At 40.9% G+C, this 24,202-nt stretch overlaps 1 protein-coding gene across 3 annotated transcripts in view; it reads right to left on the reverse strand.

The window, feature by feature from the left end:
• Positions 1-24,202, reverse strand: part of STAU2 (staufen double-stranded RNA binding protein 2) — a 141,509-nt gene that overhangs the window by 4,762 nt on the left and 112,545 nt on the right. The window contains exon 14 of one of the 3 annotated variants that reach the window (XM_033155430.1): positions 6,366-6,464. The exons of 1 other annotated variant lie outside the window; for it this stretch is intronic. In XM_033155430.1, coding sequence (XP_033011321.1) covers positions 6,381-6,464 — 84 coding nt within the window. In that variant the 3' untranslated portion in view covers positions 6,366-6,380. Of the gene's footprint in view, positions 1-6,365; positions 6,465-7,895; positions 7,998-24,202 lie in introns of those variants that run through there. One more of the 3 variants, XM_033155428.1, reaches the window with a different exon arrangement.

The following is a 24,202-nucleotide window of genomic DNA, read 5'->3' on the forward strand; positions in this document are numbered from 1 at the left end:
GCAGATAATAGGCACTCCTTTTATAGACGAGACTCACTTTCTTTGCTGTTGGTAAGTGTTTTTTGGAAGACAGAAGAACTGCCAGCAAGGGAAGACTTCCTCATGGGGTTAGCAAGTTCTAGATTCAGAAGACACCAATGGTTGCCTAGTGGCCGGGGGGGGGGGGCTGCAGGAAAGATGATGGATAAAGGCAGGATGCAACCTCAAATACCCTAGCTCCACAGGGACACCATGTTATTTTTCTTCATGTCCCCAGACTTAAATGTGGTGTTGTTGATTTTTTAATTATGGAAATCATCTGAACAACACTTTCAGAGCCCCCTTGGGCTGGGATATAAATGTGCTAGTTAAAATTAAAAATATGGGGCTGATTTTCCTTTGCGAGCGATACCTTCAGTACATTAATGTTGCCAACTCCTTTCATGCTGGGATCAGCTTAACAAGCACTGCTGCCCCACTCTAACACCACAATCACATTTCCCCTTTCCTTCTACAAACTGAAACAATTACAGCTCTTCTCCCACCATTCCACCTCTCGCTGAATTCCAATCAAGGTAATATTCAGTATGTATGTTGGTATTTTGTGAATGCTAATCAGACGCCTGACCTTTCAGCAACTTGTGGCACAGGCATGCCGGAAGCTCCATTTTAATCAGCTCATATAAGGCTTACCACTTTTCTGGATGGCAGAAAACAAATAGCATGTATGTGCTGTACAGAACTAGCAGAGCTATGTGCTAGAGGTGCACACGGCAGTTCTAGTGCAGAAGCTAAGAAATGCCCTGCACTTTAAGGTTGCCTGGATGCGAGTCCATCTGGGAGCCATATGGCTGCCACACTGAGCTTTCTGGAACAAGAGTGGGGCATAGGCATGATAAATAAGAAATTTCAAAATAGGAACACTTTTCTGAACTATCGCCACAGTTGCTTTCATTGCTATTTTCAACTGAGAGCAGCAAGTACATAACAAAATGGGATTAAAGATTCAACAGCTTCATTGTCGAGCTCCCATTAAATGCTTCAGGTTGTGTTCCTGCCGCACTGCTATTTTGTAGCTCCTTAATGAAATATTAACCTAGTTTCTCACGCTGTTTGCAGAATTCATTCATGGGAACCTCTGCTTCTTTCTTTACTCAGAACATCTATCTCTATGTCTTTGAAGGGAATGTCAGCAGCAATGCTGAACGAAAGCATTTGTTCCCGCTGAAGGAATGCCAAGGATAAAAAGGTGAAATACATCTATCTGACAAAATATTGTTTAAATAAAAACAGGGTAGGATTTGTTACAATACTTTAGATGACTGCCTAAAATTTCATCCAGGTAAAGCAGGGATGACCATGCAATAAAAAGGTGTGGTCAGCATTACATTCTGCAATGCATCGCTTAAGAGGTTTTCCTTGCAAAAGCTTGGGCTTAATACCCTCCTCATGCTGTCTATCTTCCTAGATAAGTGGTTCATAAAGAATGTGGCATGCCACACTGGTATGGCAGGAGAGGATGGCAAGTGTGGCGGAAAGATTCAAGGACAATCAAAGAAACATTTAAACATTTCAGTATAGTATAGTATAGTATAGTATAGTATAGTATAGTATAGTATAGTATAGTTTTTTTTTGCAGAATATGGATAGATATCTTATCAAAATCAAGCACTGCTAGGAGTTGTTTCTTTTTGTTTTTCAATGTAATCCTTATCAATAAAAAAAAAACTGGTGTGGCATGAGCAAATTCTATTCTGAAAGTGTGGCCCAGAGAAAAAAGCATGAGAACCACTGCCACAGACACTTTCTCCATCATTAGAACTTCTTTTAACCTTTTAAATGAAGCTGTTTTTGCACCACCATTGCACCACTTCCACCTTTGCACTATGGACTAAATTTCTTTTAGCAAAAATTAAAGCTCACTACCATACAAGCGCACCTCAAAGCCCCACGCCTTTTTCAGCATGCTGCAAAAATCAATGTGCAGAAAGTGATCAGGGCCATTCATCTGAGTCACACTTAGTTGAATACTACCCTCTGTGTCTAAAATATCATGTATGTATGCCAAAGGAGCTCTGAGTGACCTACATGGTTCCCACACACATTATATCCTCTCAACAGCCCTGTGGGATAGAGCTAAGACTGAGAGAAAGCTGAGTGGTTCAGGATTTCAAGAGACCTATCCACTCCAGCATCTTGTTTCCCACTGTCAGATGCCCATGGGAAGTCCATAAGCAGGAGATGAGGGTAATTGTTCCCCAGTGAGGGTGCTGATCTATTCCCTTATTTGACCACACTAACACCACACCACCCATCGTTATCTCTCCAGAGCATAATCTGATTTGGCTGATTGGTTCTGTGACACTATCACATTCTTTACACAATTCCTAAAATTTTTTGCAGCAGGTGTTTTATAAGACCATATGCCCTCTCCCTTGATTGCCAGGTGTTGGCAGGTGGTGAATATTCTGACCACTAAATAATGGCAGGCTCTGCTTACCCGGAGCACCAGATATTGTTCAATGCTGCTCCCTTTACGGTCCAGCTGTCCATTCCCCAGTGGCACATGAATTCCAGGAGATCTGGTAATGTACTTCCCCCTCGTCCCCCAATGTTTAACTATGGAGAGATAGGTGAGGGAAAATGCATTGGGCAGCAGATTATAATTCTGCAGATGAATTTGGAAGCTGAAGTGTTTGAGCATGGATAAAGCATGGAGAGTCAAAGTCTGCATGGATGTTAAGTGCCTCTGAAAGCCACTTGTTGGGCAGCACAAATAGGGAGAGTACTGTTGCGCTTGGTTCCTACTCGCAAGTTTCTTGTAGGCATCTGGTTGGCCACTTGGAGAAGAGGATGCTGGATTGGATGGAACTTTGGTCTGATTCAGCAGCGTTGTTGTTTTTGTCATTTTATGAGTATGAGATGCTACTGGTGGAGATTAAGTGTTGCACTGGATTCTGGGGTCACCAGTGTCTCTTGATCCTGAGTCCTGATGATAACTCATCTACTTTCTCAGGATGTTTTGCATTTCTGATTGATTTTGTGAGCCTACCCTCAAACTACAGTCAGAGAAGTACAAGGACTGGACTGTTTTGTATGTTTGTACACTGCCTTGATAGTTTTATGGGGGTGACTTAGAAACCCTTTAAGTATAAATTAAAAATGACCTAATGGTCCATACTTATAAGGATCTTCAAAGACCCAACATCATGCATAATTGTTACTACACTTTAGATGAACTGGGCCTGATGTACACAATCCTTAAAAACTAGGAAACACTTGCAAAATTAACAGCAGTGAGGGGATATAAGTGGAATAAATATCTGACAAGGATTTTAGCAGAGAATTGTTTTTCCAAAGGCTGAACACTTCCTCAAATGGATTTTTTCTCTCTTACAAAAGAGCATCTGCACAGATATATAGAAATATTTCTCTCCCCCAGAAGATTTTACAACTGCTTTGTGAGCAAAGCCCCATAGGTTATGAAACAGATGTCTTTACACATTTAATGTATCACTTGTTTTCTGTGTAGATACAGCAATGCCAAAAACACAATGCCAACAGGATGCACTACTCTGCTCTTTGTTTGTCTTGGCTGCTCTTCCCATTATAAATATGTGTCTGGATCTGGCTGGAGGTGGATGTTTCCAATCAGTTTGGTCATTTTTAAGGTTTCCTTAAGCCAATTAGCAATTAGCAAATCATATTGAAATTTGTTAATTTCTTCCCCCTCTGGTTTTCCCTCTGTGGGGAACTGGATAGTTTGTAATGACAATTTAATAACATGAGGTCATCCTTACACAAAGCAGTTGCATACAGAGGCTTGCTCTAGAAAAATGTGGTTTCAACTCACGTTCTTATCATAATGATTTAATGTTTTTCAGTACAATGTAGGGATATATTTCCTTCGCCTTTTACATCTATGTGACATTTCAGATTCTTCCCAAGATGTCCCTAAATGGTCCTCTTATGCGTGTCTGTCCACTTCACCTTACTGGGAGTGGCACATACGGTACTTCTGAAGACAAGAGAACACACCTAATTTAATTCTTCATACTTTCCCCTTTTATGGAACTGACACAAATGCTACTAACTCAGCCAATCCACTGTTGTAGCTTACTGTCTCCCATTTCTCTATGGTGTGAGAAGCTACTGCCTAATTCTCATGGACCCATTCATTAAATGCTCTTAATTAGGGATTCTGACAGCCATATAATGGGGGCTGAAGGGAAAGGACCAAAGAAACACAATTATCTCTTATAGGACTTCCACACTGAGAAGCTTTAAGCCTTCTGGTGCTTACAGCCACTATTTATTTATTGGCTGTTTTGTTTTAGACACATGCCTCAGTTTCCTTGTAAGAAACCAAAGCAGCTAATAGTAAACAAGTTAGAACAACACCAAAATAATCAAAACAGAAATCCAATAAACTTGGCGCCACATTGGATACAAGCCTGTATTTCTATCCTGCACTTGGGTCTTTTTCTCTCCATGCCAGTACAGATTACTTTGCATTATGCAGACTTAAGGACCACTCATCAGCCACCTACAGTTTTGGAAACCTTCTGAGCTGAATTAGTGGAACTTACAATAAGGTTTCAGGGTCCTCTACTAGGATATTTCAGCCCTATACATTCCGCCATGGCCCCCAAGTGAGTGAGTTGGTCCTTTCCTAAAACTCTTCCATTCCATCCAGTACAGTACACATCTAGGGAGAATGGCAATTTGGTAAGAAGTAAAATCACTACTACACCTGTGAGCAAAGCGTATAGATCTCTTCTACGGAAAGTGAAGAAGTGAATTTGTAACAGATCTGTCTTCTCAAGCCCCAGTCCATTGTTTTTATCAGGGACATATTCATCTAACAGCCCTATTAACCACTGACACAGACCACTGCATGAACCTAAGAGCTTCATCAGATAGTTCTGCTTTAGCAGATCTAAGTCAATGGACTGACATCTGGCTTCAAATTTCTCTGTGGTTTTTAAAACAAATGATTTTGTTCCAATCCTGTCCTTTATGGGTAAAAATTAATTACTGGGGTACAAACCCTTGAATTTCATTGAAACAAATGATGTCCATGTTTGACAGCTTGAAAGAGCATGCATGTTTCTTGAGGGCGCGGGGAACTATGCCTGCTTTTTAGTGTGCAAATGTAAGTAATTAGTTTCCCAAGAGTTGCAAAGCGCCTTAATTTTTTGCACATGTTTTAAAAATTCTTCTTGATGATATTCTTCAAAAAGGTCTGACTCTGGCCAGCTTCACTCAACTCATGCTGCATTGTCCTAACACAGTGGTGTCAAGACCAAGTTTGCAAATTTATTCTGCCTAGAGGTAAATGTGGAGGCAAGGTGAAAATTTAAAGATGACACAATTTAGGGGAGGGAGGTAATGGCTGCCAAGGCAGCACTTTATGCCCCTTCATCTGTGTTGGTCTCATATAGGGACAACAGCAAAGATCAAATGCTCACCCCCTATGACAGCATAGGCTTGCTGGGAGTGGAGAAAGCAGCAACAGAAAGAAGCAGAAGAAAAATGGGCACTGATGGATCTTCCAGCTCAGGGGTGGCTAACCTGTGGCCCTCCAAATGTTGATGTACTACAGCTCCCATCACTTCTGACCCTCAGCCATGCTGACTGGGGCTGGAGGGAGTTTGCAGTCCAACAACATCTGGATGGTCACAGATTAGTCAACCCTGTTCTAGTTATTTTTGTTTTGAAATCAGCAAAATGAGAGAATAAGAGAAACCAATGCCTTACCCCAATAGCACAGTGAGGGAATTCTGAAACCTCTTTCACTATGTTACAGTGCTTGAAGGACTAGAAGGTACTCTTATTATTATTTTTCCTACCTCAACAACCACTGCATCTCACTCCATGTTAACAGATTCCACATAATTCAAGTCTACAGGTTCTCTATCAGGATTCTTCCCATGCCACTAGCATTCTACGGCAGTCATGAAACTGAGCCTAGACACTCCGCAGAACATCAATGTCAGTTCATAATATATGTCAGTTGCCTTTGGGTCTATAATAAATGAAAAATATTCATATATCAACTTCATCTGTATTTCTCCCCGTTCTACAGTAAACACTCAAAATTCCTCACATATCTGTAAAAATATATGGTTATGATGTCGGCAATTGCAAAACTGTACCTATATGCCTGGTTTAAGGGTGCACGTTACTCATTGATTTGTCAAATTGCTAATTAGGCTAAAATCTCTTACTTGCTTAACTGGGAGCAAATGCCAAAGCACTTAATAGGTTTTACTTCTGAGTAGACAAGCATAGGATTGTGCTGTTGGTCCCTTGCATCTCCATAATTCTGATTCTATGAAGACCAATCAGAAAATGTGACTTAACTGACAAACTGTTACCTGAATTTGCAACCACTGACTTCAGCAAGGGATCTTTAACAGCCCTCTGTAACCAGGCACTACCATCCCCAGCTGATTAGATTTCACACAGACCAGGGTCAACATCTGTTTAAAAAATTAATTTCAGAATGGTTATTCACACTGCACAATGCAAGTCTTAATTACCTGACTTAAGACCTCCCCCCCAACTTGTTCTGTTCCGTGTATATTAATCTGATTAACTCATGTAATTTACATGAAAAGGGATTAATGTCTGCACAAAGGGATCTTTAAACAGTGTGCACCAGGATGTGTGCAGTAGCTGTGCCTGCGAGAGAGGAGATGAAAGGGGAGGAGGAGAGAGAGCTAATGTATTTAGACTTCTCCTAGAGAGTACACATTTACAAATGCAACGTTTAAAACATTTAGGAAAGAGTGTGCTGCTTAGCACTGGCTTCAGGCTACATTACCCTATGCAGCTAACTTTTACATGGCAAATAATCTATCCAGATGCAAATCTGATTGCTGGCATCATGGAGAATTTTAAGCAAGGATTAACTGTTCTTGAACGGTTCCCCCCACCCCCATGTGTTAGGAACAAACATGCTTTCAAGCCACATCAACCGAGAATGTCTTCTACCCATTTCTTTTTTATTTACGAAGACAGATATATTGTTTGAATTTCCCTGTGCCCTCCTATTTTAATATATTCAACCCCCATTTTGTGGAATTTGTACTGTCAATCCACACGGGGGGGGGGGGGGAGGAAAAGCCAATTGTTTCTACTAACTTCCTAGCCCTTTTACTCTGACATTTGCATTTTGCTGAATGTCAATGGACAAAAAGCCAAGGCATATATACCTTGACTTCAGAGTAGCGTGAAACACTTAACACTACCACCTTACTGAAGGGGTGGGAGGCCTCCTAGGAGCCACATATATGACACCTTCGGGTCTGTGACAGGTTGTAATAAAAATGTAATAAAATAAAATCCTTGAAACAGTTGTTCTAAGCAAAAACAAAACAAAAACAAAAAAGTAGTCTGAAGAAAAATAATTATTTATTTGATGAGATTAGGTTTCATCTTTTTCATCCTTGGCTTCTCCACAATCTGATGTACACATAGAGCTGTCTGCCCAAAGGCAGCTGCATGAATTTTAAAGGTGGACAATTTACATATAAGTCAAAGTGCACATATAACTCTTGAACGGGGCATTTAGTTATATAATATGTATCCATTCCTTTCTTCCAGGAGCTCAAGGTAATGTGAATCATAGTGCATAGATAGGTCCCAAGTGGTTTATCATCCAGGCATCAATCAGATCCAGAAGTGCTTTGCTTCAGATAAATTCTTGTAGATATGCAGTTGCTGGATATGTTTTATGGGTTTTGCAATGGTTTTATTATAATGCATTGTTGATTATTTTATGCTATGCCTTTGGCTCCCCCCCCCAAGTCTCATAGAGACTTCCCCCTCCTTTTCTATTAAATTACTAACAAGCCAATGAATTAATTAAATGACTGAACATATAAATTCATAATTATTGCTTTATGTACCTTAGGTCACATTCCAGAAGGAGACTTGCTACAGATCAATTTCAGCCATGCTAGTTTTAGAAGGATTCCAGCCAAGCTCCCTCCGTGACATGCAAGTGGTATCTATAGGGAAACATTCAATCACGACAATCCTCAGCTGTATTCTGAAATGGGCTGGCTTGGATAGCTCAGTTGGTAGAGCATGAGACCATCTTAATATCAGGGTTGTGGGTTTGAGCCCCATGTTGGGCGAAATATTCCTGCATTGCATGGGAGTTCTTTCCAACTCTACAATTCTATGATTCTATGAGTCCTAGGAGGGCACATGGTGCCTCATACAGAACAGCAAAAGGCCAGTTTATACAAGTTTTGATTTAAACAAAAGTACCAAACAAGTGCTCATGTGTATTAATATAATATTGGGGATTGGTTTATCACGAATATGGCCGGCAGCAATTCCCATTATTGTGGTGGTAATTTATACGGCCATTTCACTCACAGGGAGTGCTGGCAGCTGTACCATGTCTATCTGATTCATACATTAACTTGTCTGTGTAAATGTGAGCCAAGGACAGCTGTAACTGCTCATGTGTAGAATAAAGCATCTTAAGTAAATCTGTTTACTTTTAAATGTGTTTGCAGGAGGGGAAGTATTGGTTTGTTTTTGTTCTTGTTTTTATTATATATTTTGCACATTATGTATTCTTATGTTGCGAAACGCCCTGTGATTTTCGGATGAAGGGCATTACACAAAATTAATTAATTAATTACCTACCAACAACAAGAACAACAACAACAACAACAACAAAGTAAACCAAACTGTCATGGAACTGCCCTCAGCAGGGTGGGAGGTCTTGTCGATAGACACCTTTTCAGTAGTGAGACCTCCTCAAGCGGAAAGAGCGGCACCTCCTCCAGTGGGGAGGGGCAGGCTGGAAACAGCCAGGTGAGACAAGGGCTTGGAGATGCTGCTGAGAGCCCCAGCACACCTCATGAGTTTCGCTCTGAGGGGAGCATGCCACTTCCGTCGCCCCAGTTGTGTAGAGGGGTCAAAAGGAGACAGGGGAGGCGGCGCTTTGGGGTGCCGAAATTCTTATGTTGGGGTCACAGCCGGAAACTGGCACTCCTGGGTTCTGCGGGTGACTAGGACGGTCATGTTTTCACGTTCTCTGCACTGTAAATAGTCCGCACCAATAAACTGTTAAAAGACAGTTGAGACTCATGCCTGATTACTCGTGAGCAACCCTAACGCAGACCTGACACAAACCTACATTTACGGTTTATGTGGGGCAGCTGTCCATATACAATCATGGACTAAGGTTCAACTAAAGACATGTGTGACGCTCTCCTACTCAAATTACCTGTAGTAAAATTCTTTCAATTGCTTTTGTAGGCTGCACTATGCCTTATGAATGCCCAACAATTGTAAATTCAAGTCCGGCTCACAAAAGGGAATGTTAATAAATCAGTTCTTAAAGTTTTACTTTTTTTGCTTTGGCATAATACCTTAAGTTGTAGTTAAATACAAAAGGAAATGCATATTAGAGTCAAGTTTTCAGTTTTATATTGCATGACTGGAGACTGCTGGGAGGAAGTTTTAATGTTTGATGTTTTATTGTATTTTTAATATTTTGCTGGAAGCTGCCCAGAGTGGCTGAGGAAACCCAGCCAGATGGGCAGGGTATAAATAATAAATTATTATTATTATTATTAGAAACGCTATGGTGCATCTGTAGCAGCAAAACTGGACACGTTCATCTGCCCCACCAGCAATAAAACATGTCTCTCCCGTATCAGTCTCCACAACCCCAGCACACGCTGTAACTCTCCAATGGTTTGACTTTACTCACAAAGGCACACTCTTCCACTGTCTCCCAAGATAGATGGACGCCACCATTACATGTGACCTATTTACTTACTTCATTTAGACTGACTATTCTTGGTTTTCGGTCACAGTATATTAATACGTTAATTTGGTGTATGGAATCTTGATTATCTTGTATGTGGCTGAAAGTGTTCACTCCCACCCGTAGATTTTTGAACATCAAGAATATTTCTAAAACTAGTACTGTATGTAGTGAAGGATTCTGCAGGGCCGACTCAAGGCATTTTGCTGCTTGAAGCAAAGGTGAAAATGGTGCTTCTGTCCCATTCCACATACAGAAACCAACTGGACTGGCAGTTCAATCTTACATTAACACTAGCATTAGGGCAGCATCCATCACCACACTTCAGGGCAGCAGGGTAGTTATGACGGTGCAGGACAGTCTGCACGACACACATAGGTCTGTATTCCAACTGAACAGCTTGGTCAGAGGTCTCAGAAGAAACAGCTGAATGACTGCCACCATAACCACCCAGGCACCAGCTGTCAGATATGGTTCCCTCACCCTCCCTAATGGTAAGGCCAATCCTGAAATTCTGCAGTCCCACCCAGAGGTTTTGCTACAAATCAGGCGGCATTTTTTTTTTTTTGTTAAACAAATGAAGAAACAGATTACTTTCATAATACTTCCCCCCCATGCTCTTCCCAAACCTGATGTGTTGTCCATATATGTATGTGGAAGGGGAATGTTAACTAAGAACATTATCTGTGAGGAAGTAACTTTGTAGAGGAAGTTCATGTGAATGTGCTCCCGACAATGAATGCAACTGGCCCCCCCTCCGCCTGCCCTGAGTAGATGGATGACCATAAAGCAAATCCATTTGTTTTGCTGGGATGGTTTACAGAGAAAGATTTTGTACTATTTGTTTTGCTTTTATTGAAAGATAAAAAGGGGGAAAACACACACATACACACACTATTTTTCACTTTAAAGACAGACAGGATATTATTTCAAAGGTCTATTTGTTTAGCTACAGATGCTTTTGCTCTAGAAACAAGTCTTTGAATATCACATTTATTTTAAGAATATATTAAGTTCAAGAAAAGGAGGATTACACGACTGTTCTCCCAGATGAAAAGACCTTTACATTTAACTGCCTGTCAGTCTACACAGAGACAGGCACCTTAAATTATTTGTAAACAGCAGCGCATGATTTTACCCACGGCAAATGACTTCCTGCTAAGATCCAGTTCCAGATTAAACTTTTTACTGTGATGTAAAATATACAAGGGAATTTTAATATTTAAATTTCTAGTGTTATTATCCTGCTATTAGCACTATGATCTTTACAATAATTATCTCATTTCTCTTCAGAAAAATTATGTGAGGAAACCACGTCGATTTCATGCTACACACTGGGAAGTGAGAGAATGACTTATCCAAGACAAGCAAGAGAATCCATAGCTACCATACTTTTATCTTTTACACTAACACCAATTTGTTAAATTCAAGTTTGTTTCCATTCATGTCACCAAACTGGGCAGTTTTGGGTACACAAATGTCAGGAGCGAGTCAGTAATAAATCGCACAGAGTAAGTGAAGTTAACTCTTTATTAGAAGAACAGGCTCTGCTCAGGAGTGCCAGGCCTAATGAACATAGAAACTCTTCTTGGGTAGGCCTTGCCCCCATGAGGCAGCTGTGGAGACTGAAGGTCCCCACCTTCCCACAGCTGTATGTCTCCTCCTCTCCCAAGCAATCTGAGACTAGGCTGGCATGCCTGATTTTGCTCCTCCCACTTCATACCTCTCCTGGTCCCGGGAGACCGGGGGGAATGGGAACTTGTCCCGAGGGGCGGGAGGGGACGCTTCTCTTGGGCCGCTGATGCCCCTCCCTGGCCCGCCCCTTGCCTCTGCCCACAGCCCGAGTGGGAAGGAAGCAAAGTGCCGAGCGGGTGAGCGAGAAAGCCGCCAAGCGAGGCTTTTTACCGGGTTGTGGAGCAATGCCCCCCGCCTACAGTGAGCCTGGGGAAAGGGGGTGAGCTTTGCCATTTTGCTGGCTGCCTGGACGGGCTTGGGAGTCGTGGGGGGCGTCCCGAGTGTCACCACCCAGGGTGGCACACGGGACGGCCCACCCCCAACGCACCCCCTTGCTCCACCCCTGTCTTCACTCTGCCTATGATCCACAAGGTCTCATTTTTTGCCTTCTCAACTCTACATTAAGGTGACTCCAGTTGAGACAAAACTACAAATGAAAAATGCCCAAGTGTTCTCTCTTTTACAAAAGCATAATGTTTGTTCAATTGTACCAGGCTCCTGATTAAAGGTCAGAAACAGGCTCAGGGTCTCGATGAAGAACTGCTGTGAAGCAGTTAGCAGTGCAATTTTGTCCTTGATAACGGCTGATGACTTGTCTGCATCCCACTTCAACCTCTAACTGTTAGCTCCTTTAATGGAAGTGCCTATAAAGATCCTCCCTAAAATATGCTTTTCCAGCACACTTAATGTCTTTTAATGTCTTTCCAATTAAATCCAGATGTGAAAAGCTTAAGGAACAGTTCTCAGGGCTGAAAAAGATGACATAAATCTTGCAGCTGACAGAGATCCCACTGAGCTTGGTTGGGGAAACTCACAGAGGACTTGTTGTGGGCCAGGAAAGCTGCTGGGTATAAAGACAGATGTGTACACTCCTATTGAAAATGCTGAAATAAAGAAAAGCCTCCTGAAATAGACCAGGGCACTAAAAAACACTGTAAGCCCAATCCTGCAGGGTACAGAATGCACCCTGAGAGGTTGTGATCTCTCTCAATTCCCACTACCCAGCACAGTCAATTTGTACAGAGAGTGCTGAGCATTTCACAAGGGGAGGTCTCTTCTCTCCCCTCTCTCTAATAATGAATAAAAGGTCATCTCCTGCAGGATCACCACACACCAATTCCAGCAGGAGTATAGCATACTCTTCACTTCTCAGGAAGGGTTCATCACCCTGCAGAATCCCATCCACTTACCTCTTCCTCCACAAAGCAGGTTAGTGGCCTGCTTGCTTTGCTAAAGTTTACAAACTGCAATATTAATTACAGATTGTCACTAATCAGATGAGAATCTAGGCACTCCCAATGACTGAACAATGCCGCTGGGTGAGTGCTGTTTATGCAGCTGGCAACCACCGTTATTCCCAAAGCTAATTTTTGCCACAGTAAGAATTCTTTTTCCTCACCAGATGCTAAGATGTGGATTAGCCCAAGTTATCTCCATTTAAAGAAACGGGGAGGCCCACAAGTCGGGTTTTATACTGTTTCCTGGGGTTACTAAAGTTTTTGAACTGCATTATATTTTTCAGTGCTCTTCCAATATTTTCTGAATATTGTAACCAGGAATGTGACTGTGGGGAAATGACAGGATTTTTCAGAAGGGACATTATTTCTGAGTGGAAGTCCAGATGATCAGTGATGGCTTTCTGATGGAAAGAATGACATAGGAGACAATCCAATAATTTCATTTAATGCCGAGGCATGTGCCATACCTGAGCTAGGGTATGACTGGCATTGCAGAAACACATATAAATGAGCTGCATTATTAAGCATGGATTACTAAAACGGGTGACCAAATCTTGATTGTTCCTACACCTACTCTACCTAATATCCACACCAACACATTCCCATTGCTTAAGACATGACAGTCTCCAACAACCTGAAACTATTTTAACCCTTCTCTCAACCTCTGTGGGATATTGGCAGGGAAATTCCAAGAATTGCCCTGTTCTCCTTTCTTCTGGGTGGGTTCAATATATTTTGCTGCCTGGCGTGAGGGACAAGATGTACAGAAAACATCTGGACTGGCAGCTGAATCATACTTCAACAACGGTGACAGGATAGTGTCCTTCACTGTACCTGAGATGGCAGGCTACTTTAGGGGGTCAAGCATGGGCTGTGTAGCATACACAGCTCTGTCCTTCCACAGAGGGGAAAGGCTAGGGGGCAGTTAGGATAGGAAGGAGGCTGCCACCTGAAGAGGTCATCTCACTTTGCCCAATGATAGGGCAGACCCTGCTTTTTTCATTTCAGAACAAAGACTCGCTGAATGAGCAAATGTGCAGGAGGCTCTCACAAAATGCCCATCACCTGGCAACAATGAAATAATCAGACTCCACAGGTCTGTGGTCACTCCCTGAATTTCCTGTGCTTGGAACAACCATGTTACTCCCAAAGTATTTGAACTGCATGTGTAACGGGAAGGAGCAGTGAACTGAGATATCTATTGTGCTAATGGAGACCACCAGGATGGCACTGATTTATGTATTTTCTTTACATTTTATGATACAGAAACATTCTCTCTAATTATAAATTGCATTGTTCTGGCACACTGCCATTGCTTGGGTATGCAATATGCCACATTCCACATTCAGTCCACTATTCTTGCAAACATGATAGCAGAAACACTCTACAGCTGATTGTGTATAATCCAGCTTGCAAAACTGTTTGGGCCACCTTTAAAATCTGATAATGAAAATAAAAACATATATGTTATTTTTTTATCAGTGGTATTTATACCAAAGGGCTGGACCCATTCTCAGATACCATATGTAAAGATGGAATTCCCTATCTTTAAAGCAAGGATAGTAATATTTAGCAATCATTTTTTGAACTCTACAATAATAGCATTCATCTTGGATTCCAAATAATATTTTTTTTGTTTAAAACTACGATGACAATAAAGAACTTCCAATAGCTTTAAGCAAAGCCCACCCCTGATCTGTACTACAGTGGTGCCTCGCTAGACGAAAATAATTCGTTCTGCGAGTGTCTTCATAGAGTGATTTTTTCGTCTTGCGAAGCACCAATGCAAACCGCTAGTTTTCACTTAAAAAAAAAATCATCTTCTGAGGCAGCCCCATTGACTTTTTTGTCTTGCGGGGCAGCCTTCCGCTAGCGAATGCCGTTCGTCTAGCGAGTTTTTCGTCTAGCAAGGCATACGTCTAGCGGGGCACCACTGTAATTGATAACACTAGTATATGTCCCTTAAAAGTGTCCATGAGTCAGAAGAAACTATGAGCAGAATGGTTAGTATGTGGATATGGGATGACAAGGTTTAAAAGCAACATTTTAAGTCCGATATTCAGGACTTTGGCTGAAAAATAAAGGAAAGGGCACATTTGTTCCTGGTCACTGAATTTTTAACCTGGGTCTGCTACTCCTGTTGCTAAGCTCTAACACATTCTCTCCTAACCCACAACAACATCCAGTAATCCTAACTTTTGGTGCTTGGTGGTTAAGAAGTGAATTTTCAGGAAGGGAAAAAAATTAAACAGGGAGACTGGCTGGCTAGTATTTCGCTCCTTCACTGCAATGCATTAAGACAGCCAAAATTCTAACTTGTAAGAAAGGGTTCGTTTGATCCCTGTTTTTCAAATTAGATGTGGCAGGCTCTGATTTACCTTTCTTCTCCCTTGGAAGGCTCTGGCAATCTTTGGGGAACCCAAAGTGTACTATTAAGCTGGGTGGCTGCTGTTATCTTTCCCAGCCCCCACTGGGTGCAGAAATACTGAATCATAAGCTGGAGAAATGCATCTCAGGTTTCAACCTCAAGGTGTAATTGCTCATTCAAGTCTCTTTAGAAGTTGCCTGCATCTGGCGCAGAAAAATGACCGGGATTGTTTTTCTTTCTGGAAGAGCAGAGAAAGACTGTGTATTTTCGCTTACTTTTTATAATTTTCTCTATTCGTTACTATGGCAGAACAATTTTTATAGAAGAACTCTATACAGTACAACTCTGAGCCTTAGTTATTGAGTCTAGAGTTTGGATCTCATTACACTGTGTAACTTTGCAGACCTCCATGGTAGTTTAGCTGTAAGTTTACAAATACTTCAGGGTTCTAATCAGCCAAATGATTTGACCCAAACATATGTTGCTGCTTATTTGAAAATGGTAAAATATGCCTACAAGGTGTGTGTGTGTGTGTGAGAGAGAGAGAGAGAGAGAGAGAGAGAGAGAGAGAGAGTGTGTGTGAGAGAGAGAGAGAGAGAGAGAGAATGAATATTATCAACAGCTACAAAGAACACAATGACATACCCTGAGTGTTTGTTTTCATGGAAGCCAACAGCAGAACAACATTAGTTCCAGAAAAAAATGAGGCTTTTACACACTCATTCTTACAGAGGGCAATAGTGTAATATTCCAAGACAGGGAGGGACCAAGAGGATTGATTGTCCATCCACTACAGCAGAAAATAACTGGTTGGTGAGCGCACAATATGGTTAACTGGCCATTTGTAGGCCTGTTTTATACATTGCCCACCTTAGAGAGACATCACCTGCCAGGTAACAGATTTCCTTCAATATTTTGATCCTAGTAGTTTAGGAACCTTTCCAACTGGCAGTCAACAACATTTATTTGACACAGCTTAACTCCACAACTGCAGGCCTGCTTTTTCTCCATCTACAGTTACAGTCAAAAAAATAAATCGATATGTCCAAAACCATCCCAAGCAGCTGGCTTTTAGTATGCTAGATCTGTTAACTGCTATTTTATCATTCCTACTTAACACTCATTATTAAAGCCATTAATAATAGCTGGGTTCTTTTTTATTATTTAAAACTGCTACTTTCAAAATCTGGCAAATTACAAAGCCACTTGCAATGTATTCCAAATCTCTGTTAGTTGCAATAGTATTCCAGATTTATAGAGTTTGAGATGGTCTGTAAAGACTTATCAAACCCTTTCTGCCTGAATAGCACCAGCAATCCCTATACATGTTGTAAGGTTCGCATGAAGGTGCTTCATGACTAACGGGGCAGGAGCCCAAACAGTCTTTTGCAGTTTTATTGTGCAAACTATTTACAGTGCAGAGCTACAAAAAGCATGTCTGTCTCAGTTGCTGGCAGAATCCGGGAGTGGCCCCTTCCGGCTCCTCCCCCAGCATAATAACTTCGGCACCCCTAGTCTCCTCCTACCCTCCTTGCGTCTCACCCCTCTGAGCAACTGGGGTACCGGAAATGGCGTGCCTCCCTCCTGACCAGCTGGGTGAGGTGAGCGCAGGGTCTCAGCAACATTCCCAAGCCCTCTCCCCGCCAGGCTGGTTTCTTCCCTCTCTTCCCCACTGGAGGTGTGGCAGCTTTCCCCGCTGGGAGAGGTGCTCCTGCTGAATTGGCGTTGGGGCTCTCTGTATGCTAACGAACCCTCCATTCCCCCCAGCGGGCCAGGTGGTAGTTCCCTGACACATACATTTGCAAAACAGCATCAAACCTGACTTTTAAAAATGAGAATATTTTTAGTTTAGATATTCATTTCTGAAAAACAAATGTAGTGTTGGATGCCGGTTCAGTTATGCTTTGAATAGACCCACTGAAATCAATGGGAATTATTTAATCATGACTTAAGTCCCACTGATTTCTACTCTAAGCATGACTAAGTCTGGATGAAACCCACAGCTTTGAATCAAGTAACCCTATATTCATATGAGTACACATAACTTAGATCACATAACTTGATGTGTGAGATGTATTTGTAGTCCCAAAACATCTGTAGGGCTGAGTTTGCCTATGCCTGATTTATGCTATCAGACTCTCTGACAAGAAGTCTTCCAGGGGTCAGACTAGTAAGAGCAATAGAACTGTCCAAGATGCACAGCACTCCAGTATACTGGGTACCCATTGGTCTGTTAAAAGTTAAGGGATGATGGGAGCTGTAGTCCCTAAACATCTGGAGGGCCAGGTTTGCCTATGCCTGGAATAAAGGTATCAACCTTGCTAGAGCTCCAGCCACATTCCCTATGGTATGATGTGTGGGCTCTTAGAAAATGGTTTGCAATTTATTGGGGAAGTGCTTCTTTTACTAGCATGTTTTAAAAGAGCCTATTAGTTGTATCTGCAGCTCAGATCTGCCAGAAGCTTCGCAGTGTTTATTGTGCTCACCCTCACAATCACCCTGTGGAAAGCCAGTGTGCTCATTCTCACAACAACTCTGTGAAGGGGGAGGGACCATAGCTTAAGAAGGAGAGTTTTGTATGCCTCAGGTGCCAAGTTTAATCCATGGCACTTTAAGTTAAAGGAGTTCATGACAAAAAAAATGGCAGTGGTTTGACTTTAGTAACAAGTACCCATGTTTGCTTGTTTCCTTTTATCTCCCCATTCATCCCCCCCCCCCCCGTTTTGTGTCATGTCTAGAGGATTGTGAACCTGTGGGCAGGGCCATTGTGCTTTTCAATGCCTGTGCAGGTATAGTGCCTAGAAACTGACTGACAAGAACTTTAAAATACCTTAGAGAGGGAAAAGCCCCCATTCCTCATAAAGCATGCACTAAGAAAGGCACTAACATCCTAACAGCCTTCCTGAATCATTTAGGTGCAACAACCTATTTTCATAGGGTGGAGGATTAAAGGGTGCTTTTCTTGTAAAAAATGTAGAATATATATCTAATGTACCCAATATATCCCTGTACTTTGGAAAAATCACAAAATCATAATAAAAAGTGGAAATCAGAGCAATACATTTGGCACCAGCTGGGCTGCAGGAGTTGCTGGAAGGAGGCGTATAAGGCGCCATCCAACTGTCTTAGGAATTCCACTCTGGATTTATGGAAGGTTTTACTCCTTATAATTTTCTCTCTCTCCTGAAGATACCCTACAAGGCAGTGGAGGTTTAGGATCAGTTTTCTTCCTCCTAGATGAGCTACCTTCCCAGATTGACAAGCCCCACCTGCCCTTAACTTCCCTCTACAACACATGCAGATACCACCTTCTTGACCATTTAACCCACTATTGGTCTCATCCCCATAATCTGCCAGAGCCTGTGTTCAAAAGAAAACCATGCACGCCACCATGAGCTCCTTGGAGAAGAGGGATATAAGTGCAACAGATAAATAACAGCACTCTAATGAGGTTTGCTGTCCACCATCACCAATATTCAGATGCATACAATGCTAACAGTCGTATTAAACCCTATTCAACTTCCTTTTAAAGCAATCTATAAACTCATGGTTATCACCACGTCTTGTGTTAGAGAATTCCATAAATTACTTATTCACTGTGTAAACAACTCTTTCCCTTTTTCTATCATGAATCTGTCAATCAATTTCAATGGATGATCAAATCTTAAATTCTACTATTATGGTATAGAAAACAAGACATATCTTTTTACAGTTTCTCCATGCCATGGTTAATTATATAAACCTCCATCATCTCTTCCCCCACTTAGCCACCTATTTTTCATAACAAACAAGAAAAAAGAATGTGCTCTACTCTGTATTATTTGGGTTGCCCCTTAAAAATCTTCTTTGATAGAATGATCACAACTGTACATAGTATTCCAAATGCAGATGGCACCATAGATTCATATAAGCCCATTACAATACTGGCTGTTTTATTTCCAAAACTCTTCCTAATAATCCCTGGCAAGGGATTTGCCTTTTTCACTGCTACTGCATAGTTGGTATTTTCACTGAGGTATACACCACAACTCCAAGGTCTGTTTCCTGCTTAGTCATCACAAGCTCAGATTCCATCAGTGAACATGACATTATTTTACTGTGATGTGCATCACTGTACATTTATTACACTGAACTTCATTTGCCATTGCCCAGTGACACATTTTGGAAATAGCCTTTTGGACCTCCTCGGAGGTTACTCAGTTTTTTACCATCTTGAATAATTTGGCATCATCTGCAAAGTTGGCTACATACTAGAATGCAGGGTCATCAAGGAAAGCTGAAGGTTGGAAGTTTCAGGACAGACAAAAGTACTTCTTCACACAGTGAAGAATTTGCTCTCACAAGAGGCATTGATGGCTGCAGGGCTTTAAAAAAAGGATTGGATGAATTCATGGAGTACAAGGCTAACAGCTACTAGTCATGATAGCTATATTTTACCTCCACTGTTGGAGACAGTATGCCTCTGCATACCAATTGCTTGAAATCACAAGTGGGAATATGTCCATCTTGTGGGCTTCCCATGGGCATCTGGTTGGTCACTATGGCCTTTATTCAGCAGAGTTCTTCTGTTATGAGCACATAATTATGAATAAATCGTAACTACACTAGTCCCAATATAGGCTTACTTACTTCCAAAACAGAATGTTTTTCCAACTCACTGCTACCTGTTCTTCAGTTAGTTACTGATCTATTAAGGACTTGTTTTCTTATTCCAGGACTCCTAGATTTCCTCAGAAGTCTTTGGTGAGGGACTTTTGTCAAAAGCATTTTGGAAATTTAAGTATATCATGTCTACCGGATCACCACTATCTGCACATCTTTTTGCCATTCTCTATGAATTCTGAATGTTAGTGAGGCAGGCTTTCCCTTTGCAAAACTGAGGCTGGTTCATTCCCAGCATGACTTGCTTTTCAGTATCTGGACTGTGGAATCTGTGCCTCCCCCCCCCCCCCCAGATAGACTATAACGCATCTAAGTCCAGCCAGCATAGCAATGGCTGGAGATGATGAGCGTTGTATCCCAACACCATCTGGAGGGCCAAAGGTCCCCATCCCTGTTCTATATGTTAATTCTAGCTTTAGTAAGTTTCATTAATTTAGACAGGACAGATGTAGGCTAACAGGTCTGTAATTTCCTGGCTCCCCTCTGGCTCCCTTTTAAAAACAATCAATGTTCTGTTGGGTTACTCTCCAATCCTCCAGTAAGAAAGCCAATTTTAGTGACAAGTTGCATATTTTTGATAGAAGATCAATAATTTAATACTTGAGTTCTTTAAGAACTCTCAGGTGTATGGCATCCGCATACAATGTCTTGTTAATTTTTAATTTGTCAATTAGCCCTAGAATTTCATCTCGTCATCCCTATTTGACTTAGTTCTTTAGACAAAGAATGCAGTTCAGGTATGGTTTTCTGTCCTGCATCTTTCACAATGAAGACTGATCTGAATAATTTACTGAGCTTCTCTGCAATCATTCTATCTTCCTTAGCAATCCTTTCATACCTCTGTATGGAAGAGAAGCTGTCAGTGAAACAGAAAGGGAAACAATTTTTGACAATCTCCCTTCCCCCCTGCAATGTCTCATAGCCTCACTCAAAAAATAAAATTAAAAAAAACCAAACACTGCTCCAGAAGGTTGACAGATCCTAGGAGCAGACTTTTTGGGGACATGAGTGCATGCTCTTAATTGACAGAAACTGTCCAACTACTTCTAAAGCTTGCCTTCAAATTCCGATGTAAGCAAAAATGTGCTGTTCATTCTTATGTTTTCAGCAATATGCTCAAATTATTATTTTTTACTTGCCTTGCTATCAACTCACAATTTCTGGGCTCCTCAGTTGGGCAACACTGCTAACTCCTAGGAAGACTCTTTGCCTTTTATAGCTTCCTTCATTCTGTTCATTAAGCACTCTACCAGATTTGTTCATACTTTTCCTAATTTGTGATATACACTAGACTTGTCTTAAATGATGCAGCCTTGCAAAATGGATTGCTACCAATTAAGCTTAAACAATTTCCTTGTTTCCATGCCTGTAACAATGACATGGAGATACGAACAGATCAGTAATTTTAAGAATTAAGAGTTAGAAGCCTCAACTATACTTGCATATATTTAAAATGGTGCTTTCAAATTTAAACCTGAATCAACTATTCGTGCTTACTATTAGCCTAGAAATTTATCTGTATTCCCTCAAGACTATTAGAATTATACCTAAATGTAATACTAGCAGCCTTCCATGTATTGATAAGATTCAGATCTCTACAATTCACTTATCATGGGACAAGATCTGTCCAATTATGTCCAACACAAAGAACAAAGTTAACAGAGCAAATCAGTTTTGACATTCAGAAATGACATATGTTCAGTATAAAATATTAGTTGGGAAAGGAAACCAAAAATAGAAGTAGAAGTGAACGTCATCCATTGACCTCAAATCAAGAGTCAAAAATCAAATATGTAAACAGATTAATTCACTCTAAAAATTCAAGCCCTTGCATGTCCTTAGTTAGGAAGAGCTACAACTTGATTTGGTTCCCATATTTTAGTGAACAGTTTGCTTTATTGACATATGATTCCCCCCACCCACCACAAATTATCCTAAGCTTTAAGATGGAACAGCAAGCTAGACAGCTACCTACATTCTTGGTAAATACAGGTTTCAAGATGCCTGATATTATTGTCAGAAAATGGGTGGGGGGTATTGGGTTGTTTTGGTTTTGATTTTGATTATGCAATTCGTGGTTTTATATTCTGATTTTATCCTGTAATCGTCTGAAACCTGCACATACAGGGTGGTATACAATTTTATAAATAAGTATATTAATAAACTGAAGGGAAAAAAACTTGCTTTCCTCAAGATGTTAGTACAGTTGTACGCTGGAAGTCCGAACGGAATCCGTTCTGGAAGTTAATTCAACTTCCAAACATTTGGAAACCAAAGCACTGCTGTGATTGGCTGCAGGAAGGGTTGCAGCGTTCAGAATTCAAAACGTTCGAGAACTAGCTGTTTGAAAACCAAGGTAACGACTTTATTTGCTGTATATCTGTCATAGGAATTTCTGCATGAAACTTGGTCTGAATGCTGGAAAAGCTTTGTATACAAGCTGAGAAATTAAGGAATTCTGGGTTTCCCAATACCAACAAAAGTGCAGAAGTCACTTGTGGCCTCTGAAACCTGATTAGATCACAGACTCAAGTTAAAGTACCACCGCAGTTAGTCTTGAGAGGTACTTTAATTTATTCATTAGTTTGGTTTATCCGGTCCCCTTCCTGAACCAATTTTATATTTCCAAATTACTGCAGATTATAAGTGTGGCTTAGTATTTTAATTTGGCTGCCTTGAATCAGGTTTCTGAGAGTTATATCCATGACATGTTTGAGATGAGGCAATCAGACTCATTATCTCCCTCAATATTCCCTTTTTAAAAAGTCTGTCTAATGAATGACTCTGCTTGGTGTTTTTTCCATCAATACAGTCAATGAATAAAAGTCACAGGACATCAAGCTGAACGGAACCTTGCCCTGTACCCATTACAAGCAAAATCCTGATTGCAGGCTCCTATACTGGTTAGATGCCATAGCACATAGCACATAACTGGAACTGCAGAAACTGTGGGGTAATAAAAACACCTACTTTGCATCCCAGAGTCAACCCCTACCACTATCAAAGTATACTGAGTAGTAGGAGCTGGGAATGCCTCTGCCTCAGAATACAGAAAGCTAGTTAGACTAGTCAATACTGCCCAAGATAGACTAAATGGTCGTCTCATACAACTTAGGGTAAGGCACCCACACATTCAGAGCAGATGCCCGCTGAGAAGATTGAACAGTGCATACTTGTCCCATGTGTGCCTTTGTCAGGCATGTGTACAGACCAACACAAAAAGGAAAACCCAGGTATGTTCAAATATAAATAAGTTTGTGAATTGAATTTCCGATTTTTTTAAAAAACACAGCAACACAGTTTCACCTGATTTTCTTTAAAACCTCCCCACTTTTTTTTTATAAAAAAAATATGCTTTGAATATTTGGCCTTAGTTGCCTTGTTAAAAAGAACATGTACCCTGACAAAGCTTCTTTATTTCTAATTATTTTAATTACTTATCCCACAGTTTGGATCATGACTACTTCTATGTACAGTAGGGGCTTACACACTGTACTACTTCTGCATGACTGCTTGTCAAACAGACACCTCAGACAACCAGAAACAGCTCCTTTCCTAATTGGAAATTCAAGGTTGGGTTTCTTTGTCCTCCCACCACCACGTTTTTCTTCTCTCTCTCTTTTGAAAAAAGCTGAAATAAGAGTAACTTTCTCTTTCAATGGTTAGGCCTTTAAGCTAAGGAGAAAATGCTGCCTGCATTCAGCTGCAAGACTGACTTAAGACCTAAAATAAAGTCTAGGACACATTTGTGTTATCTTCAAGAACAAAGGAGGCTTACGTACGTAAAAAAGGACTTTTTAAACATTTGAGAAGTACATCTTCATTATTTAAATCCAATGAAGATGAAAGGATGACTCACACAAGAATATCTATTAAAACATTTAAACTTTAAAAATGATGAAATCATAAGGATGTGTGTATGTGAGGGAGTGGATAGGAGAAAGGGAGAATGAGAATATGAACATATTACCACCAGGAAAGCTGTATGACTGTTACCAATGAGTCTGTTGGAAACAGGGTTAAATTCCAGATTTTGTTATAATAAACACACCAACACTTTATAACTTGTTAAAATGCTTTTCGACACAATGCATATCCCCAAAACAAAGTGTGCACATCATTAGAGGTTAGGAATGGGTGCAGTTAAGTAGAAGTGACAGTCAGGTTTCTGTCCAAAAATAAGGACAGTTAATGGGGAACTCTGGCAAACTCTTTTGAAGCCTAGCAGAAAAAACCAATGTGACAATGACATGCCCTACAGTTCTGATTCACAAACCCCTCTGACATGACAGCCTTGCTCTTTGTATGTTGTGGCGGGGCGCAACAATAATGAGTAACTCAAAGAAAGTTTGTCTACCCTAATAAATTTAGACAAAAAGGGCACAAATGATTTAAAAGCAGCAACACTTGATTTACGAG

Source organism: Lacerta agilis, chromosome 7 (genome assembly GCF_009819535.1).
Source record: "Lacerta agilis isolate rLacAgi1 chromosome 7, rLacAgi1.pri, whole genome shotgun sequence".
Taxonomy (NCBI): Eukaryota; Metazoa; Chordata; class Lepidosauria; order Squamata; family Lacertidae; genus Lacerta; species Lacerta agilis.